This window comes from Corapipo altera, unplaced genomic scaffold (genome assembly GCF_003945725.1).
Source record: "Corapipo altera isolate COAL_440 unplaced genomic scaffold, ASM394572v1 2, whole genome shotgun sequence".
Taxonomy (NCBI): Eukaryota; Metazoa; Chordata; class Aves; order Passeriformes; family Pipridae; genus Corapipo; species Corapipo altera.
In genome coordinates, this window is record NW_020884890.1 from 11,151,417 (window position 1) to 11,171,454 (window position 20,038).

The following is a 20,038-nucleotide window of genomic DNA, read 5'->3' on the forward strand; positions in this document are numbered from 1 at the left end:
TGATGAACCTAACCTGAAAGAGAACAGCCATAAGCCTGACGTTTGAAGATACGACCTCAGGGTAAGGTTTCAGAAAAGAAAGGAAAGGGTTTGGAGGAATAAAAGATACATAACTCTAGTAACACAAAGATTCAGACGCTGGGGGATCTTTTAGTATAGACGCTAAAAGCTTATTTAAAAATAAATAATAGTTATCATGATAGTAATAAAAACAAACAAACAAAACCATTGTAAAAAGAAAATTGGGATAGATAGCTATGTAAGATTATAATTTTTCTGGTGTAAGCCTCAGAGTGTGGAGTGCTCCAAATGCTGCCAAAAGCAAATACAGTATCCACACTATGCTTGAACCTGACCAAGATCTTTGACTAGATTCCTTGGCTCTGCCTTGTTTCCTTGACAGTGGACACTGTGTGCTTCAAAGACACTCATTCAGGTGGCACTACAGTCAGAAGAGCTGGTTCAAACAACCCCATGGGCTCCAGGAACTTCCAGAGAGATTCCCTTTTTCCACACGTTAGGTCTCAGAAACCTGACTTTAGATCTCAGACCATTTCCTCTTCCACTCCATGAGGGATTAGGGAAGCAGGGAATCAAGGGCTCCTGTTCCATAAGTTGCAACACAGCAAGCTATAACACTCCTGACACTCCTCCCGGCAGGGGCCAGATCACACAGACATTGCCCCATCTCCCCTTCTGCATCTGAAACAGTCTCCAGAGTTTGCATACAGCATACATTTTCAGAATTATAACATAACAGAAGGTGACAAGTTGCCCACAGCAGTGCAGACTGAAGGCAAATGAAAAAGGAAGAGAGAAAAAACCTGCACCAGTTCTGTCCTATTACTTTTCTCCATAAAGTCTGGACTCTTCCAACCCCCTGAGACACCTACGCTTGCTACCAAAGTGTGTAATCTCTATGTAGTGAATATGAGTGTATAGAGATTTCTTGCAGAAAGAACCTTTTTTCCTTGGAACATTCTGCTTTCACTTCGTAAAACACCCATTAGGTAAACTCAAGCTCCAGAACTGGGCAAAGAAGTTAAGACTTTTGTACAATAAAAAGCAACTTAATGAAGTAATTCTTCAATTGCTCTCATTCAACACAAAAAACCCCCATTACATTGTAAAAATAATCTGAGTAACAACATTACATGCCTTACACTGCAAAGCTTTAAAGTCAATTTTACATGGTACCAAAAGCAATTATAGTGTGACACTTCACTAATAATCCAAAAATCTTTACTTATTTGGAAACTATAATGTGCACCTCAAATTACTTCAGATAAAAATTAAGAATACATCATACTAAAAGAAACACTTCATGGACTTAGTCATTGCAGACTTTTTGCATCATTCATATAAAATACTCATTATTGTTTATCTAGGTATTTAACACTTTTTTAATTAGTGTCGCACTTCCTCGACTTGCAAAAGCAAACAGCACAGAATTTTTTGGTCTGGAATTTCAAACTGTAATGATTCATCCTTTTCATACAGCAACAAAGTAGATCAAATCATATCTTCATTATAGTCACTTCTTAAAACATGGATTTGTTGATTTAACTATATTCCTAAAGTATCATTCATCTAGACAAACAGTTTTTACGTATTGTTGCTTAACCGGACAACTGCAATTCAATGGGATATGTTTGCGAAGGAAAAGGCAGACTTTGCAAAATACTAGCTGTTTTCCTCCAGAAGCTACTTATATTCCTCTGACAGTTGCTCAATAAATAACTTAATTACTTACACTCTAATAGACACATATAGAACTATTTGAAGACTGTGAATGAGAGAATGGTTTACCAGAGACAGACCCATTCATTTTTAAGACAAAAAACAACCTACTGCTCTGCTTCAATATCTATCATGTTGGTATTATTTTATGCTAATATTAACTGCACAAAAAGCCACCTACAAACAACATCAATCATGTTATCTACTAGGAATCTTGTAATGCTAGCGATGTTTTTCTAAAAAAAAACCTTTTAAATGCTGTTTAAACTGTGAAGTACTCAACAAGTGAGATAACTGTCCTTCTATTTACTTCAGTAACTTGTGCTGCCTTGGCTCATTGGAACATGGAAAATTTCCAGTATTTAGACAACAGCATCTTTTAAGGCAGTTTTCATTGACCTTTAAATCACCATCATTTGCTCTCAATAAGACTTATTCAAAAAAAATGCCTCTTCTTATGGCATATCCTACTCAACTTCCACTTCAATGAAAAAGTCACTTCTGAAAAGACACACTATCTTCCATCTGTAGTGCTGACCCTATCTGCTGAAAATGAACCAAGGACACTGCTCAATTTCTGTCACAGTGACAGAACAGTTCCCAATGCAAGGAGCTGCAGGGCTATGAGGTAACAAGGCAGGCAGGCTTATGGGAAAGTGCCAGGATTAAATTTATCATACAAAATTTGCAGTGAGCATCCAGGCACAGAGTAGGGCTGTTTCACTGAGGCTTAAGCTGTCCGTGTGCAGCATTTGGTGACATCTCCAGGACCTGCATTCCAGGGCACACAAATCAAAGCTATCTGGGGCCACCGGAGAGCCCCCAGTCCAAGCCCCCTGCATGAGCAGGGTTTGCTAGAGCAGTTATTTTTCCTTGGCATCTCCTGAGGTAAAATTTTCTTATGGACCACAAATTTTCCCTAGTTTTTAGTATGAAGTGTTAGCAGTAAACAAAAATACCTGATCTAGCAGTTTTTGCTGTTCCTAAGACCAGATTGTTTCTGCATGGTGCTCAACTCCAAACATACGCAGAAACCTGTTCCTGCTTTCAGTGGAAATTGTATCAGCAGATACCAATTGAAAATGTCTTCTATATTTTAGCACACAAAGGTGGGCATAACACTCTGAAAAAGTACAGATCTCAATTTACCACCTGCACATTTTAAAAATGTAAACAATCTGATCAGCAGCACTATTTCTGTACTTATTTCCTGTTATTTACAGCATAAATGAATGCATGAGACAGACAAAATTTTTAGTACTGTGTTAAATAATAACAACTTTTAACATGGGAAAAAAACTTCATGTCCAGCTCTATCTCAGAGAAACTGAGAGGCATACATGACGTTTTTTAAGACTTAGTTATCTGACATTAAGAAACTTCCAACATACCACTTGTTTTCTGAAATTCACTCACAGAGGAAGTGAATATTAAAATTTTATCATCAAAACCCAGGAAATTTATATGACATGTATATTATAATTACAGGGAATTGAATATATTTAAGAAAAAAATAGTGATATTCTGACTTGATTGAAAATTACTAGAAGCCTTTATCATAAAATTTGAGAAAAAAATTATACCAGATGGAACCCCAAAGAAACATTTTGAGCTTTAAACATCTGGAATGTATCTGGCCCACTGCCATAAAAAGTAACCTCATCCATTAGAGGTAAGTGTTCTTACACTTTCCCTCCCTTTTTTGCAAATTCAGTCATGACTCCATGCAAAGTTTTTCATTTCATAAAGTCAGTATCAACATTTTGGGAAAAAATGTAGCATGCAACAATATTGGCTAACACAAACTAACACTGCTAACCTTCACTCTGCACCTATGTGAAACAAAGCAATACAGGATACAGAATGGAGTCTTGGAGGCAGTCTTATGGGGTGATGGAGTATTCAAAAAGCATCGTCTAGCAGTTACAAGAGGAGTTTCTGAAATGTTATTTAGGAGCATCCAACCTGTTCAAGGTAATCAAAGGCTTGAGTCCAACATCAGAAAGAGGCACAAGCTTTTCTGAGGACATTACCATTGAAAGTCTATATGCCATATTCTTTCAAAGAGGACATTTGTTTCACCGTGAAGTTTGAATGTGGCATGCCAACCACTCATCAAATGACTACCATTACAACCATCCTCCAGAAGAATCTCACTTCAGTGCCCGCACTGGAGTATTGCTACATACTATGTGAAGTGGCAAACTGAAAGTAGAAATAGGCACATTGCTTGCAGAGAATGGAAACAGGACTCATATACTAGTTATTTGTGGAGGAAAAAAATTAATTAATTGAACAGAAAGCAAACCCTGTTCTGTATTTTCATTTTCAGAAGCAAACATCTACATATTATATTGAGGAAGTTCCTTCTGGATGACTAAGGAAAATGCTCAAAGACATACTGTTGCCTAAAACAGGCAGCATGAAAAATCTGCCCCTCAACATACAGTGAAGCAAACCTGTAGATTTGTACGTGCTGAAACTTGTTTTCCTTTTTTTATATATAACAGCTGTTATATCAGAGGGTATTTTTGGTTTCTTTTAACTTTTCTCTTGGAGTTCTTTAGATTTATTGTAAGCATGTACGAATGTAAGTGGAAATGTGCTGCTGTGTCTCTGTAAGCTATATTAGAGCTTCATCTCAGCAACAGGAAGCTCTTCCCTTAGATGGAAAACTCCACCAGAATGTCCAAAACAGCAGTTAATTTCCATACACTAGACTACACTAAAATAACGTTGTGAGGTCTCCTAGACTCCCTTTTTTCCTTAAGACTAACAGAAATTCAAGTTAAATGTAGCCACTTTGTGAACGAAGAGGCAAAAATGAAAACTGGCTTTTGAACATCTTTTTGCCAAAGGTAAAGGTTCTCATTCGCTACAATCTGAAACTTGTTTTCCTTTTTTTATATTTCTCATTAAATGGTTCCCTTATTTCTCCCAATTGATTTAAGCCTTCCCTATCACCTTCTGCCTTTGGCCAGAAGTCCTTCCTTTTCTTACAAAAATGACTTGTTTTGTTTGGCTTATGCACATTCTTACCATTTCATCTATTTGATCTATGTTCCCAGCAGCCTCTTGCATATAGTTTTCTAAAAAATACTGTTTTTCCTGCATATGGTTTAATCAGTTAATGCTCATTAGCTGAAGAAGGTCCTTGTACAAAGCAGAACTGACTTTCAATGTCACCACTTAACTCAAAGAGTGGTGGTCAGGATGCCAGATGCCTCACAAACCTTTCTCCACCCAACTGCAAATTACACTATGTTAATGTTACTCTACAAGAGATTTGGTAAAGTTATTATGACCTGGTCTTTTTATGTTTAAGTTTTTTATAACTAACACTGCTGACACTTTTTATTGAACTGTGCCTGTAAGAAAACAGTTTTATACAGCTATAAAACTTTGCTTTAAAAGGATGAAAATGCCTTGCAAGAAATAAAAGCATTAACTTCTACCCCCAACATTTTTTTCTGTCTTTTTCAGGAGCCTCATATCAGCAGCAGTATATGGTTTTCTCAAATGTAGCATGTAAAAATCTCCTGGACTAAAAGCATCTAACCACAAATATAGAGAAACACAAGATATATTACAACACACAATCATCCCATTTGTTATGCTCCTAAGGTTGAAAATCATATGCCTACTCTTCACTTCTGATTTTCCATTTTAAGATCTGACTGTTTACCCTATCTATCTAGAAAGCTTCTAGACAGAGACAGAAAACTATGATTTTAGAATAGCCAAGCTGTTGCAAAGTCACAGGGATTTTGCTAGGTTTTTTCCTTCCTCTTTGGCACTTCATCAAATAGAATTACAGGAATGACTGTAGGGTTGTTGGTTTTTTTTAAAGCTACTGAGTATCCTGTATTGGAAATGCAACAATGAGACAATGTTAGACTGCTGAGTAATGAGGGTATTTTGAACAGAGAAGCTGCTGAACGTACAAGCAGGGGATTTGGGTGGTGCCGAAGGACGTGCGTGCAACAAATTTACAGAAAATGACAGCTGGAGAAACTCCAGTGTAAGCACACCCCTAAAGAAAAATATCCTCTGGGCATGGGCTGGGATATATACAGAATGAGCTAATAAAGTAATGCAATGCTTCTAAATCACTGGCATGTCATCTGAAATACTACTGGCACCTTGTTTTACAGTATCAGATGATAACACTGGGAATTACTGGGGACATCGAAAAACTCTGCATAGAAGGAGAGCATAGGATTTTCTACCTGTAAGATCTTAGTATTTAAAAAACCCCCAATCAAACCAAACCCACCCTAAATGCTTATCAGTCACCTGTAACAGTTCTCTGTTACACGCTCATGTTACCAATGCATGATGATACTGCTGATGATACCCAATTGTAAACACAGGCAGTAAGACTATTTATTTTTTATCCCATTGGTATCTGGAAGTAAGCCCTTTCCCTTCCACAGTATATGCAATGAATCGCAAGTTTAAACAGCACACAGAAGAGCAAAGGCATAGCCTATGAGCGCACACACTTCACACCTCAGAGCATTTCATATCCCAGAGCATCTCACAGCTACAGAAAGGTAGCAGGTTTTCTTCTTTTCAGTGCACCTTGCTAAGCAATCCCTGTAGTGCCTGCCCTGGGGAGCACTACCTCCTCTTAGGAGGGTTTCAGAATAGATACTTTTATAAAGCTGAAGGAATTCCATCCAAAATGGAAACTCTAACTCCTCGGCAACAGTCAAATGTTAAATAGACATTAGCACCAATGGCTAACCATCTCTTTGGAAATGCCTGGGATACCTCAGCACACCACAGATAATATGTAGGTCTTCTAGAAGGATCTTCTATTGTAAATCTAAAAGCGTGCCTGATGCTGAAGGTGTGCACAACACGCTCAAAGAATAGGCTGCAGCTCCTCTTCCATTCCTAACCAGTTTTTACAAAAAAACCCACATGTATTCTCCACAGATAATGTAATTTCCTACTTTACAGTTTCTGCCTGTATTTGGCTGCACTAAAAGATTTACCTCACCTACTGCAGCAAATCAGTTGCAGTGCTCTAGAGAGAAGCCTAGGAATAAACTAGCATAGATGTCATGGGCAGTGATGTGGAGGCCAGAGCCCTGGAGCAAAATATGGGGCAACTAAGACTGGTGGCAGAAACGTATTTATTATTACTCAGTATGTTCCTGAAGATTGAAATGAATTTGTTCATTCCCTGAAAGTCACTCCAAATGATAAGTTTGAGACACTTAGGTGCAAAGCTGATACCAACAGACTGAAAATCACTAACTGCAAAAAAGTTCGAGTCTCCAAGAAAAGGGATTCAGATCATAAAACCAGAATTATCACCTGCTTCATGCTGGAGTGATCAGTATCAGTGCTGTGTCTTGCTTTACTTTAAGCATTGTCTTAGAAGATCAGACACTATCAGGATCATCCACAAAGGGATTCACGCTTGCTGGATAAGAGAATCTGAAAATTCAAGTTCTTGTTCCAAAGGCTGATCAGACACCTGAAAAAAACCTTGCACCATCCTGTTTGTTCATAGGGCACAAGCTGTCACTTGTCTGTGTTGTCCTAAATGAGTGCTAGGATGGTGCAGAATTCCAGTCCATGGGAATAGATGCAATATGCAAACTACTGTCTACAGCAAGCCACAACTTCAGGGCTGTCCAAAGTCTCCTGGACCAGAAGGGAGGTAACTATACCTATAATTTTGTACAAAAGGTAGAGTGGCATTCATTTGCAGATCTTGTGTGGGATTTGATAGGCTGCCCTTGACAAGGTGTTGAACTGAGGAAAGTTATGGTTCTCTTATTGAAGGAAGTGACTCTTAAAAGGTTTGTTTTGGGGGCCAAATGACGTTCACAATTAAGAAGCTCTATAAATCTGGCAGAGGCTGTTTCATGAGGGGGAAATTTTAGTATATAAACACAGCTTGAATAGAGCAGGACAGAGCCAATGAGTAGACCTCTCCTGTACTGTATGACCTGATACTTCAGTGTTGCCAATAAAGTCTTTGGCCAAGTAGAAGTGTGAAAACTTAACAAAATCTCTGCCCTTTAAATACATTTCTTTAAGGAATGTACTGCTTCAGGAAATCTGAGAGCTTGTAACAAGGAAGGTCTGGCACAGAGTCAAAATCTCCCCAAAAATTAAGGAAAAAGGAAAACATTGAAGAGTAACACAGTTATATCGCTGGCCAAAATAATACTGCTATTTTAAAATGCAGTTACATAGTTTATTTGTTGAAAAGCCTATAGCCTACCTTTTATGTGGTATTGGCACTAGAAAGCAAAGATTAGTCAAAGACATTTAATTTGGGATCATGTACTTTATGTCCAGTCTTCTGCACGTAGATCCACCAGATGACTGCTTTAGTAAAGCAAACAAGAAGGCTCTAATAAATACTCCATTAATAACTGTCACACAAACTGTGTTTCCCATGTAGTGAAAAGCATCTGTGCGAAATGTCTTTGTTTCAGAGGACTGTCTCAGTAGGATGTAAGGAAATGAGGAAGATAATCCTATGCCAAAACCCATAGATTTTGGCATATGTTCTTATTGTTTCAGAGTGCAGACGCCCCTTAAAAGATAAATTTGAGTCCTCTAAAGTTATGGAGGAGGGAGAATGCTCAGTTTTAACCTCACACAACAGATAGTGGAAATGTGTAGAAAATAACAGTACAAGTCAAATAAGGACAGGGACCCCCTGGAAACATCTAGGACTCTGTGAAGGAAGTAAACAAGGAAACAGAGAGAAAGTCATGGTCAGTACTTCAATTTTGGCCCCCTTGTACAGCAACTGCCAAGGATGTCTAAAGAAGAGCACTGAGCCTCGTTAGCTGTCTTCCTCAGAAGACTGTTAAGACGGGGAAGAAAATGACCGAACATTGACTGCTGCCAAACATTTTGAGACTCATGTTTTGAGAAGGGATGGCCTCATTTCTTCCTGCTCACAGCCAAGATGTACTTCCTCCAGGCAAAAACAGAGCAATGCACCATTAAGAGGTAGAAATTTAGGTCTGAAAGCCAGTAATTTCATGCTTGTGATGTGTTTTAGGATAAAGCTTTTATGAACATAATTACAAGTTTGTTAAAGATTACCTGCATAAGAAATCATGTACGCAGTTCATGAGAGCAGGAAGAGGCTTATCATAAGTAAAGCTCCAGCTCAGACAAGACTAAATGCAAGAATAACTCGAAGCACGACTTCTACAAATACCATCCCCTTCCACTATTGCTATAAGTTATACCTACATGGAAGCACCAAGTACATACAGAAAAACCCCACCACATGGAGGACATTATATTTCATAATGCTAGGTTAGGACTACCTATTCTCAGTTTAGCACAAGCCAATCATTCATGATTTTATTCTAACGTGAAAGTTTAATAAAAAGATAAAAATTCACACTGTAAGTAAATGGTGAAGTATATTGCAAAAATATTAGCAAAGGCTATGAATATAATGATTCAAGAGAGACCAGATGACTACATGCATATAAACTAAAGAATATCCCAACGTTTTCAAAAATCAAGACATAACTTTTTTTCATTCAAATATTTCTTGAATGAGAAACTGGCTTAATATTTACAAAGCACTCCAAGACCAAAATGATGCCAACTGACATCTTCTGCGCAAGATTCTCATACCTTTCCCTGCAGCAGCATTACTGGCAGCTGACAGACCAAGTTCAATACACTTTATGCACAATCCAGTGTAGAAGACAGTCTAGAAGAACAGAGGAATTCAACACTCTTACATCATGTCAATTCTCCTTTTCCAACTTTTCAGAGTAGGATAAACATTTTGCTGGAAGATTCTATTAGTCTTACTTTCAAGGTAAGGAAGCAATGGCACGCTAAGCTAAATTTTAGCTTGATGAAGGTAATAGAGCAGATTAGAATCATGCCTAAAAGTAAAATTACTGGGTGTCATGAGATGTCATGGTGCTTGAATTCAATGGCAAGGCTACTGAAAAAAAAAAAAGAAGAAAAAGAAGAAGACAAAAAGTTGCCTGGAAGATGTCAGCAGCTATCATCTTCACAAAAGTGAAAATGACCAACATGTGTTTCAAAAGTGCTTGGGTAGAGGTTGCAACTGCCATCATTGTCAGGTTTTTGAAGTCAGTAAAAGAAAGATTGTCTAAAATCAGATGAAATGCTACAGCTATGCTAGTTCTCTGTTGAAATGTTAGAGAATAACCTGCCACCTGAACCATGTGCTTAATACACACAACACACATCAGTGCCTCCTGGAGAACAGAATTCCAACCTGCTATTTTCAAAGAAGCATTTTGCTGTATTTTATGTTATTATTGCAAAACATTTTGATTTCAGAGACTGTCCTAACAATCAAGCCCTTACAAGCAATTGGTTAAAAAACCTACACGTTTCCTTTTTTTCACTTCCAGGTGAAAATCGTGCACAGTTTTTGAAGAAGAAAATACCTGGAAAAAACAGCTGTGAAACTAGTGCTTTGTTATACCTCTTAATATGTTAAGAGGTCTATGTTACACAACTATCACTTTTGACTAAATGAATATAATATGATAATTATTTATAGCAAAAATCAGATTAATAAAGTCCCTAAACATATATATATATATAAACATATATATATAAACATATCTATATAAAAACATATCTATATATATACATATATACATATATATGCTTTTCCAGGAAAAAAAAACCAAAACATCTAGATGTGTTGAAAAAAATCTAAGGGAGGGGGCAAGGGGGTTGCTATACTGCTGAAAAAGTTAGGCCAAATAAATCCAGACATTCTAGTCTCAATCAAGGAAACATCACGTATCTGAGGGAGAGAGAGTCACCCAAAAGCTCCAGGAACTGAACTTTTTTGGCTCATGTGATTCAGGAGTACTTGACAAGTTTTTGGCCTCCAGTAAGCTGAATCTAGTTTCTTAAGAGACTTGCATGGCACAGACAACCAATGGAATTAAGGAAAATAGCTTCAATAAAAGCCTCATTAAAAATCACAAAAAATCAGCCTTGCACTGGCCAACAGACAGCAACTTCTGATGCCAAAGTCTAACATTTTGCATGTTCTGCGACAGGAAATAAATACTTCCCTGTTCTGTAACTTATTTTCTTTATTAAAAAGTGATGCTATCCTGCAGCTGGCAATCTCAGTATGTAAACATTACTATGTCAACAAAAAAAAGAACTCAAATTTGCAACATTTGTGTTCAATACACTGTATCTGAATAATTGTAAATGTAAACACATACAATAAATGTAAATAAATACAGCCTCTTCGATAAATACAAGGTAAGGAATAAGTCTCAAATTGGTATGTGCCAAGTCAGTCACATAGGTCAATGAGGAGGCAATCTGCTAAATAACTTCAAAACTAAGCCCAACATACTCTGCCTTTTAAGAGGGTGCATCTCTATCTTCAATATGTTACATCAGATACAAGATAGCTGCTTTAAAAATGGTTCCTAGTCAGTTTGATAGTGTATGACTGCATCAGGAAATTATTTCAAAGGAACTGTGCCATGCCTTTGTGGTTGCAATAGTTACCAGGGCTCACTTGTTCATATTCTGTTTGAAATGGCTTTTCCTTCTAGGAATGGCAATGCATAAACGGTCACCCAACATTTTAACAGCATCCAAAGTCTTCAGCATAGCAGTACTTGGCAATTTTTCCTCCCTTCTCTGAATGCTGAGTTTACATAAGAACCTTAAACTCTCGGGTGTTCTCTATACAATGTAAAAAGTTGATTTTGGATTCTTAGAGGAAATTTCCATTAAGCTTTCCCATATTTATTCTTGTTGGATGAAAGAACTGTTATATTTCAGAAATCCATTTACAGAAATATATTGTTTCTTGGTAAGTCAGCAAAAGCTGTCATATATATGTACATGCTTTGTGCAACTGAAGAATTTTTTACTTTAGGAATTTAAATAATAGAAACTCTGCACCAAAAAGTGACCTAGTAGAGATTCTGAGATAATGCTCTTAAAATGATAATGTGAGCACTGCAATAAACCCACAGCCCCATTATATTCCCAGCATAAGCAAAGCTTTTATCTGTACAGGTCCAAATTCCTTCTCTGAACAACTCCCTGGAGAACCCTCTTTCTTCCCTCATCCTCCTCAACAGTTAGGATGAAGACAGAAAGACTGGACTTCTAAATTATTTTTATGTAACCGTGGTAGGTAGATGCATGTTGGAGATCTGCTATCAGATCTGTACTGTTTATTTCTATAATAACACTCTTATTCATTAAACTGGTGGATTTAAAGTTGAATACTCAGATTGAGTAATGGAATCTTGAGTTGAGCCTGAATTTTAAAAATAAAATCCATACGAGTTTCAAACCAGTGAGTCAAGTTACTTTGCAGCTGGTTCTCTTGAGAAATAATGCCTAATCAGATGGTCAGCTGCTCAGCCCTGAATGATTTTTCTAGAACTTCAAAATATTGCTTCAGGATGAAAACCTCTCGCCTGAGCCACAGAGTCTTTCCATAACTGTAAGCACATCATGTGAGCCCATATAGTCTTCTAAAAACATGTAAGGCAGTCATAGAAGATGATCTCATTTAATGATTCCATGAGACACCTATTTTTTAAACTCTAAACTAATTTTCGTTGTTCCTTGTCTCAAGATATAACCTTTGATCCAGAGGCTTCAAACTTCACAAGATAAAGAAATGTAACTGAATATTGAAAAAAAACCTTACAGATGTAAACTGAATAATAAGACACTGCCTTGCAAATTCCAGTGTGATAAATATGATCTGCAGCAACTGGGTAATTTTTAACTTATTTAACTATATAAACAAGTCTGTTTCTAATGGGATCTTCATTAAACTATGATATATCAAACACTTTCTGAGCTATGGGAAGAGACAGTAATAAAAATACTCTGAAATAAAAAAACATTCTGAAAGAAAAACAGTCACTTATCAGTAAAGATAGTATTTACATACGAGTCAGCATAAAACAAATACACACAGTTCTTTCAGATAAGAATACCTTTTTTTTTTATGTATGATCAGATTATACCTTTTTCCTTAATTGCAACATCTGGAAAAAAAAATCAATCAAAATTGAAAAATTGTACAGACTGGACTGAATTTTACATATTTTACTGCTTCTTTCCTTCTGAATGTTAAATTTAATGTTTATTTTTTCTTCTCTGTCCATCTCATGGAGGATAATTTTTATGAGGGATTCTGGTCTATAAGGCTTAATGCTAAATGAGTCACAGTCTAGAATGTAATTCCAAAATCAGTTATATTGGTTGCTTTGCATAGTTGGTTTTGGAATAATTTAGAAAAGGTTTTTCTTAGAAAAAAGTAGATCTCTGTAATAGAGCATAGTGAAAGATTGCAAAGTATAGGTATTTTCCTTAATCAGGAGAGTCTGTCAAAGATCATAGAATCATAGAATTATTTGGATTGGAAGGTAACTTAAAGATCATCTAGTTCCAACCCCACTGCAAAAGAGATATTGGGGTGCTGGAGCATATCCAGAGAAGGGCAAGAAAGCTGACAAAGGGTCTGGGAAGTTGGTCATTTTAGGAGCAGCTGAAGGAGCTCGGGTTGTTTAGCCTGGACAAGAGGAGATTCAGGGGAGATCTTACTGCTCTCTAGAATTACCTGAAAGGAGATTATGGCAAGGTGGGGGTTAGTCTCTTCTCCCAGGCAACCAGTGACAGGACTTGAGGAAATGGCATCAAGCTGTGCCAAGGGAGGTTCAGGTTGGACATCAAGAATTTCTTCACTGAAAGGGTTATCAAGCATCGGAACAAGCTGCCCAGGGAGGTGGTGGAATTACCATCCCTGGAAGTGTTTAAGAAATGGCTTGACATGGCACTTAATGCCATGGTCTAGCTGACATGGTGGTGTTCAGTCAGAAGTTGGACTTATGACCTTGGAGGTCTTTTGCAACCTTAATGATTTCAATGACTTTAACAGATCTGGGGAGAAAGTGAAAAGTACATGCATGGGCAAAGGTGCTCCTTGTGAAATATTTTATATATCAGTGGATATATAAACAAGGGGCAATGAGGCCAGTGTAAGCAAAGACTTAATCTCCAGACACTAAATGGCACTTCCTGGAAGGTCAATTAAATCACCATGGTGGTATATACTGAGGGAAAAACAGGAGATGACTTCTCTTGCTAAGGGAGGCACCTAAAAGCCACAGATCATTAAACAGGTTTAAGTTAGCATTCTTGAGGTATTTTTGAAATTTTTAATGCACAGAGGAGTGGGAATTCTTGTTTTCTATAGTTGGTCAGATAGTCCTGACTCATTCTGTTAGTCATAAGGCCAAAATGATTTTCCCATTAACAACAACAAAACCTCGAAGCCATAAGACTCCCTCAAAAACTGCCTGCTGAAGAATTTGTGCAGTCATTTGTTCCCTTAAATCTTGCAAGCTTCTTATTTTTGATCAATGCCTTGACTGTAAAAAACCTATTTCTGTTAACAGAGCTATGCACATGCAGCTCATTTATCTCTTCCTTCTATGGAAGGCTCCAAAGTGTTGTTCCGGTTTGCACTTGAAGGCAGTAATATACAGAAGAGGCAGATGTTCAAGAGGCAGAGTGAAACAGAAGGATCTATCCTTCTTTCATACCACTTCCTCATCACTCTATAAATACAGATACTGTTTACAGAATAAAAGCACTCCAGCAACCAACCTACAAAGCAACAAATTATTAAGCAGTGAGACAGGCACTTTGATGATTATTGATTATTTTTAAGATGTCAGTAGGCACACACATAACGCATCCTTAGGGTTTATATATATATACATAAAATACCTATAATGTAAATATTTATATTGGCAAAAGTCTATGCTCTTGAAGTTGCTAAGACAAATCTAAGACTAAGGTTCCACTCTTCTCCAGTCTTGTAACATGCAGCTAGGATTCTAAAACAGTCAGTTAATAAGATTAAAAATATACTCATGTTTTAATGCAATTAAACCAACCATTTGCCTTCTTAATGCAATACAAATTATTGTTTAATGCAGACAAAAAGTGTATCTTGAACTATCTTTATTGCAGTTTTGGATTACATTCAGTTATATTAGAAAACCCCTGTAGAAATCTGCCAATAGGAAAATAAAATACAATTGTTTTTATTTGAAGTATAAATTTACATACCTTGGCCTCCGGAATGCTAACCCATAATGTTGGCAAGCCAGTCCCACAGTGGGAGTATAAACAATAGGCATGAACTTTTCAATGTCAGAAGCCAGTACTTTATAGAAAAGCTTTTCATTTCGATCCTGAAGACTCATTAGCAGAATGTATCTGTGGAGAATTACATATAATTAGACAGACATCAAGGGAACATATAAAGTAGATTTAGAAATACAGAGATGTTTAGATAATTAAAGTTATCTTTGTTGTATAATAGTCTCTTTCTTGTTAAAAGTATTTTAATTCCTCCTTGTCTTAATAGAACAAATGGTTCAGAAACAAATAACAAATTGGTTGAGATAGAGAAGCTGAAACCATCAAGAAGTTGATGAATTACATACTCAAGAAGCTAATACCTCTCAGGTATAAAACACTGACGTGCACTGAGGGTTTGGTCTGTCAGAACCTTATCTGTACCTATCAGTTGTTCCACTTGAAATGAGACCATCATTAAATATAACTTAAACAAGCTTACTCATCTGCCCAAAGAAAACAAAACTAAAAATGTTAAGCTTTGCAAGCTCTTGTCTCAATAGAAATTTATTTTAAATCCAGAATAATACTTCACAAAAATACTGAAGAACAAAGCTTTCAAAAACAATGCATACACATATGGCCTTTCATCCCTGAACTCTGTATTTGTCATGAAATCTGCAATGTTTTATCTCCCAACGAAAATTAATTCTGAAGAAGTTCTGTTTGTTTAAAAAGAAAACCAATGGAAAAAAAAATCAGAGAAATGAGAGTGAAAAAAAAGTTCACGTTTAGCTTGATCTACTTTTAACTACCATCAAACTAATATTGAATAATTACATTACTGCTTCAAGATCCCAACCAGGAAGCCAAAATTCAATGCTGAGTATGATAGAAGATATGAGTCTGAGAGCGACTTCAAGTTATACCAGTTCGCATAGGTATGACTCTGGCCACTTTGTGAATACTTAATACTTAGGAATTTGGTGATCCTAAACCTCACCTCTCTATTCACTAGTTTTAGTAATGTTAAGTATTACTTTAAAAATTAAGTAGTCTTCTATACCAATAGGCTTATATAAAATCTTTAACTTATCTACATAATTTATGCAAGGGTTTGTGTTTTTTTTTTAATTTGCAATGGATTACTAATTACTTACACTCAGTAAGCTTAATATGCCCATCATTTTATTACACAAGTGTTGAGGAAACATATACAACACATTAATTCCAAAACCCTGGAGGTTTGTGTGCTTACGTATTATTCATATGACCGTTTCTTCTGCATTCTCATGCATCACATGCCCCAGTAAAATCAAATTCATTCTTTAGGAAGACATAGTCAGGTAACTATCTAAAAAAGAACAGCTTAGTAAATCTGAGTTTGTTTCATTCAAGCTTAGCTTGTATATCACTGTATATCAGGGAAGCACTTCTGCGATCTACTATATAAACTTTTAATGTGCACTATAAGCAAGGCTAGTGCAGCCAGTTTGGCAGGTGATGACTGTAATGTGGTGACACAAGTGAAGCAAAACAGTGTCCCTCTCCTTCTGTCACCAAGGGTATTTTATACCCTAAAATGATAAAGATCTGGAAACTAAAAAGTTGCAGAAGTACTCTAATATCATCACCATGAGGCAATCCTAAACACCTTCCATCATACCCATTAGTTTTGAATGTTCTCCAAGGTTAAATTATATCCTGCTCTTATAGTTCTCAGCTACAGATATACATACATACTAATTTTCTTTCATATTATTACATTTCCCTACTAGCCTTTCATTTTCCCAGTATTTCATTATGGTATAGCATATCTTCCAATGTCCTTGAATTCTTCCTCATTAAAACCTTTCTCCTGAGGACGACTATCCCAACACTTAGCTTGAAATACAAGTTTCATGCACATATAGTTGTGAATACACATGAAGACATTAATTTCATTTCCAGAGAATATTTAAAGTGATGTTAGAAAATATTATGCATACTTTGGCCCGCTCTGTACTGGAGACTGCAAGCACCATGCAAGCCACAGCACTGTTTTGAAGCAGTTGCCAGTATTTCATTTTTTTTATCTGTTTCATTTAAAATGAGGTGTGGCTGCCTAAGACTTTAAAATACCTTTTAATCATCCTTTCTTATTACTCAGATCAAGCCTAGATTTTAAATGGGGTTAAGAAATCTTTTACAAAAGACATTAAAGTTTAGCAAAAGGCTTTCTCAAGGGCTTCGAATTAAAAACTGTTTGTTAAAGCTCTCCATTTTGTTTTTACCATCCTGTAGCATTAAACAGGGGGGTTATTTTTTTATTTGTATTTATTGTGCCACTTCTATATTCAGGATATGCTAAAGAACTTGCAAAGGTAATAACTGCATACTATTTATAATCACATTTTCAAATATTACATACTTGATCATATCCAAATCAGTATAAGAAATATCATTATATAGTGAAAAATACTTTTCAATGGCAGGTATACATCTTCTTTCTCAGCACAGTAACTTGCTTAGTCAGAGGTATAATCTTTCTCAAAAATTCTTTATAAGAAGAAACGCAAAAATGCTTCATCCTCAATGCGGTGATGGTTATAACATTAGACAACAAGTATGCATCTTTTAGCAACATCCAAGTAATCTACACAACTAGAAGCCTGAAGTGGTTTTAAGCATTGTGTTTTAAAAAATATATTTAAAATTCAGTATTTAAGAGAATCTTTTACTGAAGCCCACATTTAATTGAAAACATAGTGAAAACAAGCAATAAAACACTGAGAATAATCATTTGTGCTATAAAAAGGGAGAAAAATATTATCTATCCTCAGACAAGAAGTCTTGAATGAAGATTTCGGGGAAGAGTTTCAGAGGACAAAACCCAAGGTCTGGCAAGTCAGATAGAGGAGACTGCCAAGCATTCAAATTTCAGTATGTCACTTTTCCCCCTCTTGCCCTTACTTCACCTAAGAACTTTTCATACTAGTTTGCTATTATGAAGGGAGTGAAATACAGAAAAATCAAAAGGATATAAACCAGATATCATCCAAACCCAAAAGAAAACTGATATAACTACCAGAAAATTACCGATGATTTCTTAGGATAACTGGCACAACTATCACTGGCATGCATTTTACAAGGCAAAATGGAAAGGTGAAAAAAACCCAAACTCAAAATTTTTTTGCTCTTATCTTATAAAACGTGAGAGCAAATAAAGGAAGGTGGGAGAAAAGGCTATTATTTTTAACCTGTGTAAGATACTTAGCTCCATTACTTTGCATCATCAGTATCTATATAAAAATGCATTAAAGACAGAGAACTTAAAGAAAAAAAAAAATAACATGGTATTCTCTGAAAAAGTGATTTGATGGCCACCCTCCTAACGTTCACACATCCAGTATAACATTTTGCCAGTGTAACTCTCCGAAGAAAGAAAAGCCCAGGCAGAAGGTGTGGCTGTGTCAGGGACAACAATTTCAATGTCCATAAACAGGATAAAGAAAGACAATTAAGAACACGCAAGGAAAGAAAAAAAAGATTAATTTATTTGCAGAATATATCACAGCTTGTCCAAATTAAATTAGAAGGATAGAATTATTTCCTCGTCCCTTTCACCAAGCATACCAGGCAATATATTTGCTGCTGTTTCCACATTCATTTTGTGTATGAACTCCTGGTATTTCAGAGTACAGCAATTTCATGCTGCAAGTCAGCAAAGGAGTTTCAGCCATTCCAAGGTAAGATCTATCATCCTTAGCTTTATGAATTTACACACACCCTCTTTCCAATCAAAACTACAATCCTGTCAATGTAAGATGCTGTCATACACAGCAGTTATGTTTCATCAGACAACACTCTTCTGTCTAAGGTACTTAACAGATTCCATCTCTGCAATATCTAAATGCTTGTACTTAAGCTTTTGTAATTGGACATAAAACACACAGGTATACCCACTGTCGAATTCAAGCTCTGGACGGAAAACAACAGCTTCCCCTTATCTCTTTTCAGTCGCTGTTTCTATGGGAATAAGGACTATGGTAGATGTATACTGCAAAAAATTGTGCATTTTTTTTCTAGAATTAGGACATTTAGACTGAGTAGAAGGCAATAACTGCATGGTCTTACACAAGGTTATCCTTGAGCACCCGCCTGTACAGATTTCCTTTTAAGTTCCAGCTAAAACACTCAATGTCTTCTGGCATTCTCCATCAGTGAAGCTGATCCTGTCATTGTGGCAGGATCCCAGTCACTCTTCTCTTTAAAATTCTTTGATACGAGTATAAACATAGGAGACCAGAGTTCACATATTGCCTTGAGGACTGAACTCACAGACATGTAACACACATGTTCTCCAAGCAGATCTTTACTGACATACTCCAATAAAATTGTCAGACACTTGACTTACAAACACAGCTGCAAATCACATTTTGCACATGCAACTTTTTTGCACACTCAATTCACACAAGCATTTTATCTGCAAAGGAGCCCAAGATGTCACTGGTGACAGTCTTCAATTGAAGTATCTTCCGCATGCAAATATTACCAAGTCTTTCCATCAGTGGACTTAAATGTAGACCTACACATGTAACACAAATTATTTTATTTTGCTAAAAATTGGAGGAAACAGCACAGCTATATAAAGCCCCACTAATATGTGAGGAAAATATTTTTGTATCAAAACATCCCATGGCATGAATAGTGAATTTAGATCTGCTGGGTGTTCACACAGAATATAAACATAATTTCTTACAGAGACAATTTCATGTGGGAGGTACTTGTGGATTTCTATAATTTTACGTGCATAAGGGACAACCTGATTTAATTTACACAAGTTTGCATTGATTCAAGATTATCCCCGAAAGCTTATCACTTAAATACTACGGACTTGTGCTATGAAAGCATTCACTAGCTCAAAGCTGGAAGGCACCTCTGGAGATTGCCTCATCTGATACCCCGCTCAAAGCAGAGTCAGCTAAAGCAGTTTGCCCAGGACCATGTTCAGTCAGGTTTTGAATATCTCCCATGCATGGAGATCCTACCACAGCTCATCCAGCATTATAAAATGGGGCCACACTGTTTATTCTGACTCTAAGGGGAAGGAGAAGATACAAATACCTGTACCAAAAATTATGGCTAAGAAAATACCACTGCCACATGCCAC

General features: G+C 36.6%; 1 protein-coding gene across 1 annotated transcript in view; it reads right to left on the minus strand.

The window, feature by feature from the left end:
- The window catches only part of ME1 (malic enzyme 1), a 164,001-nt gene that overhangs the window by 102,652 nt on the left and 41,311 nt on the right, over positions 1–20,038 (minus strand). The window contains exon 3 of the mRNA XM_027645062.1: positions 14,875–15,024. Coding sequence (XP_027500863.1) covers positions 14,875–15,024 — 150 coding nt within the window. The remainder of the gene's footprint in view (positions 1–14,874; positions 15,025–20,038) is intronic.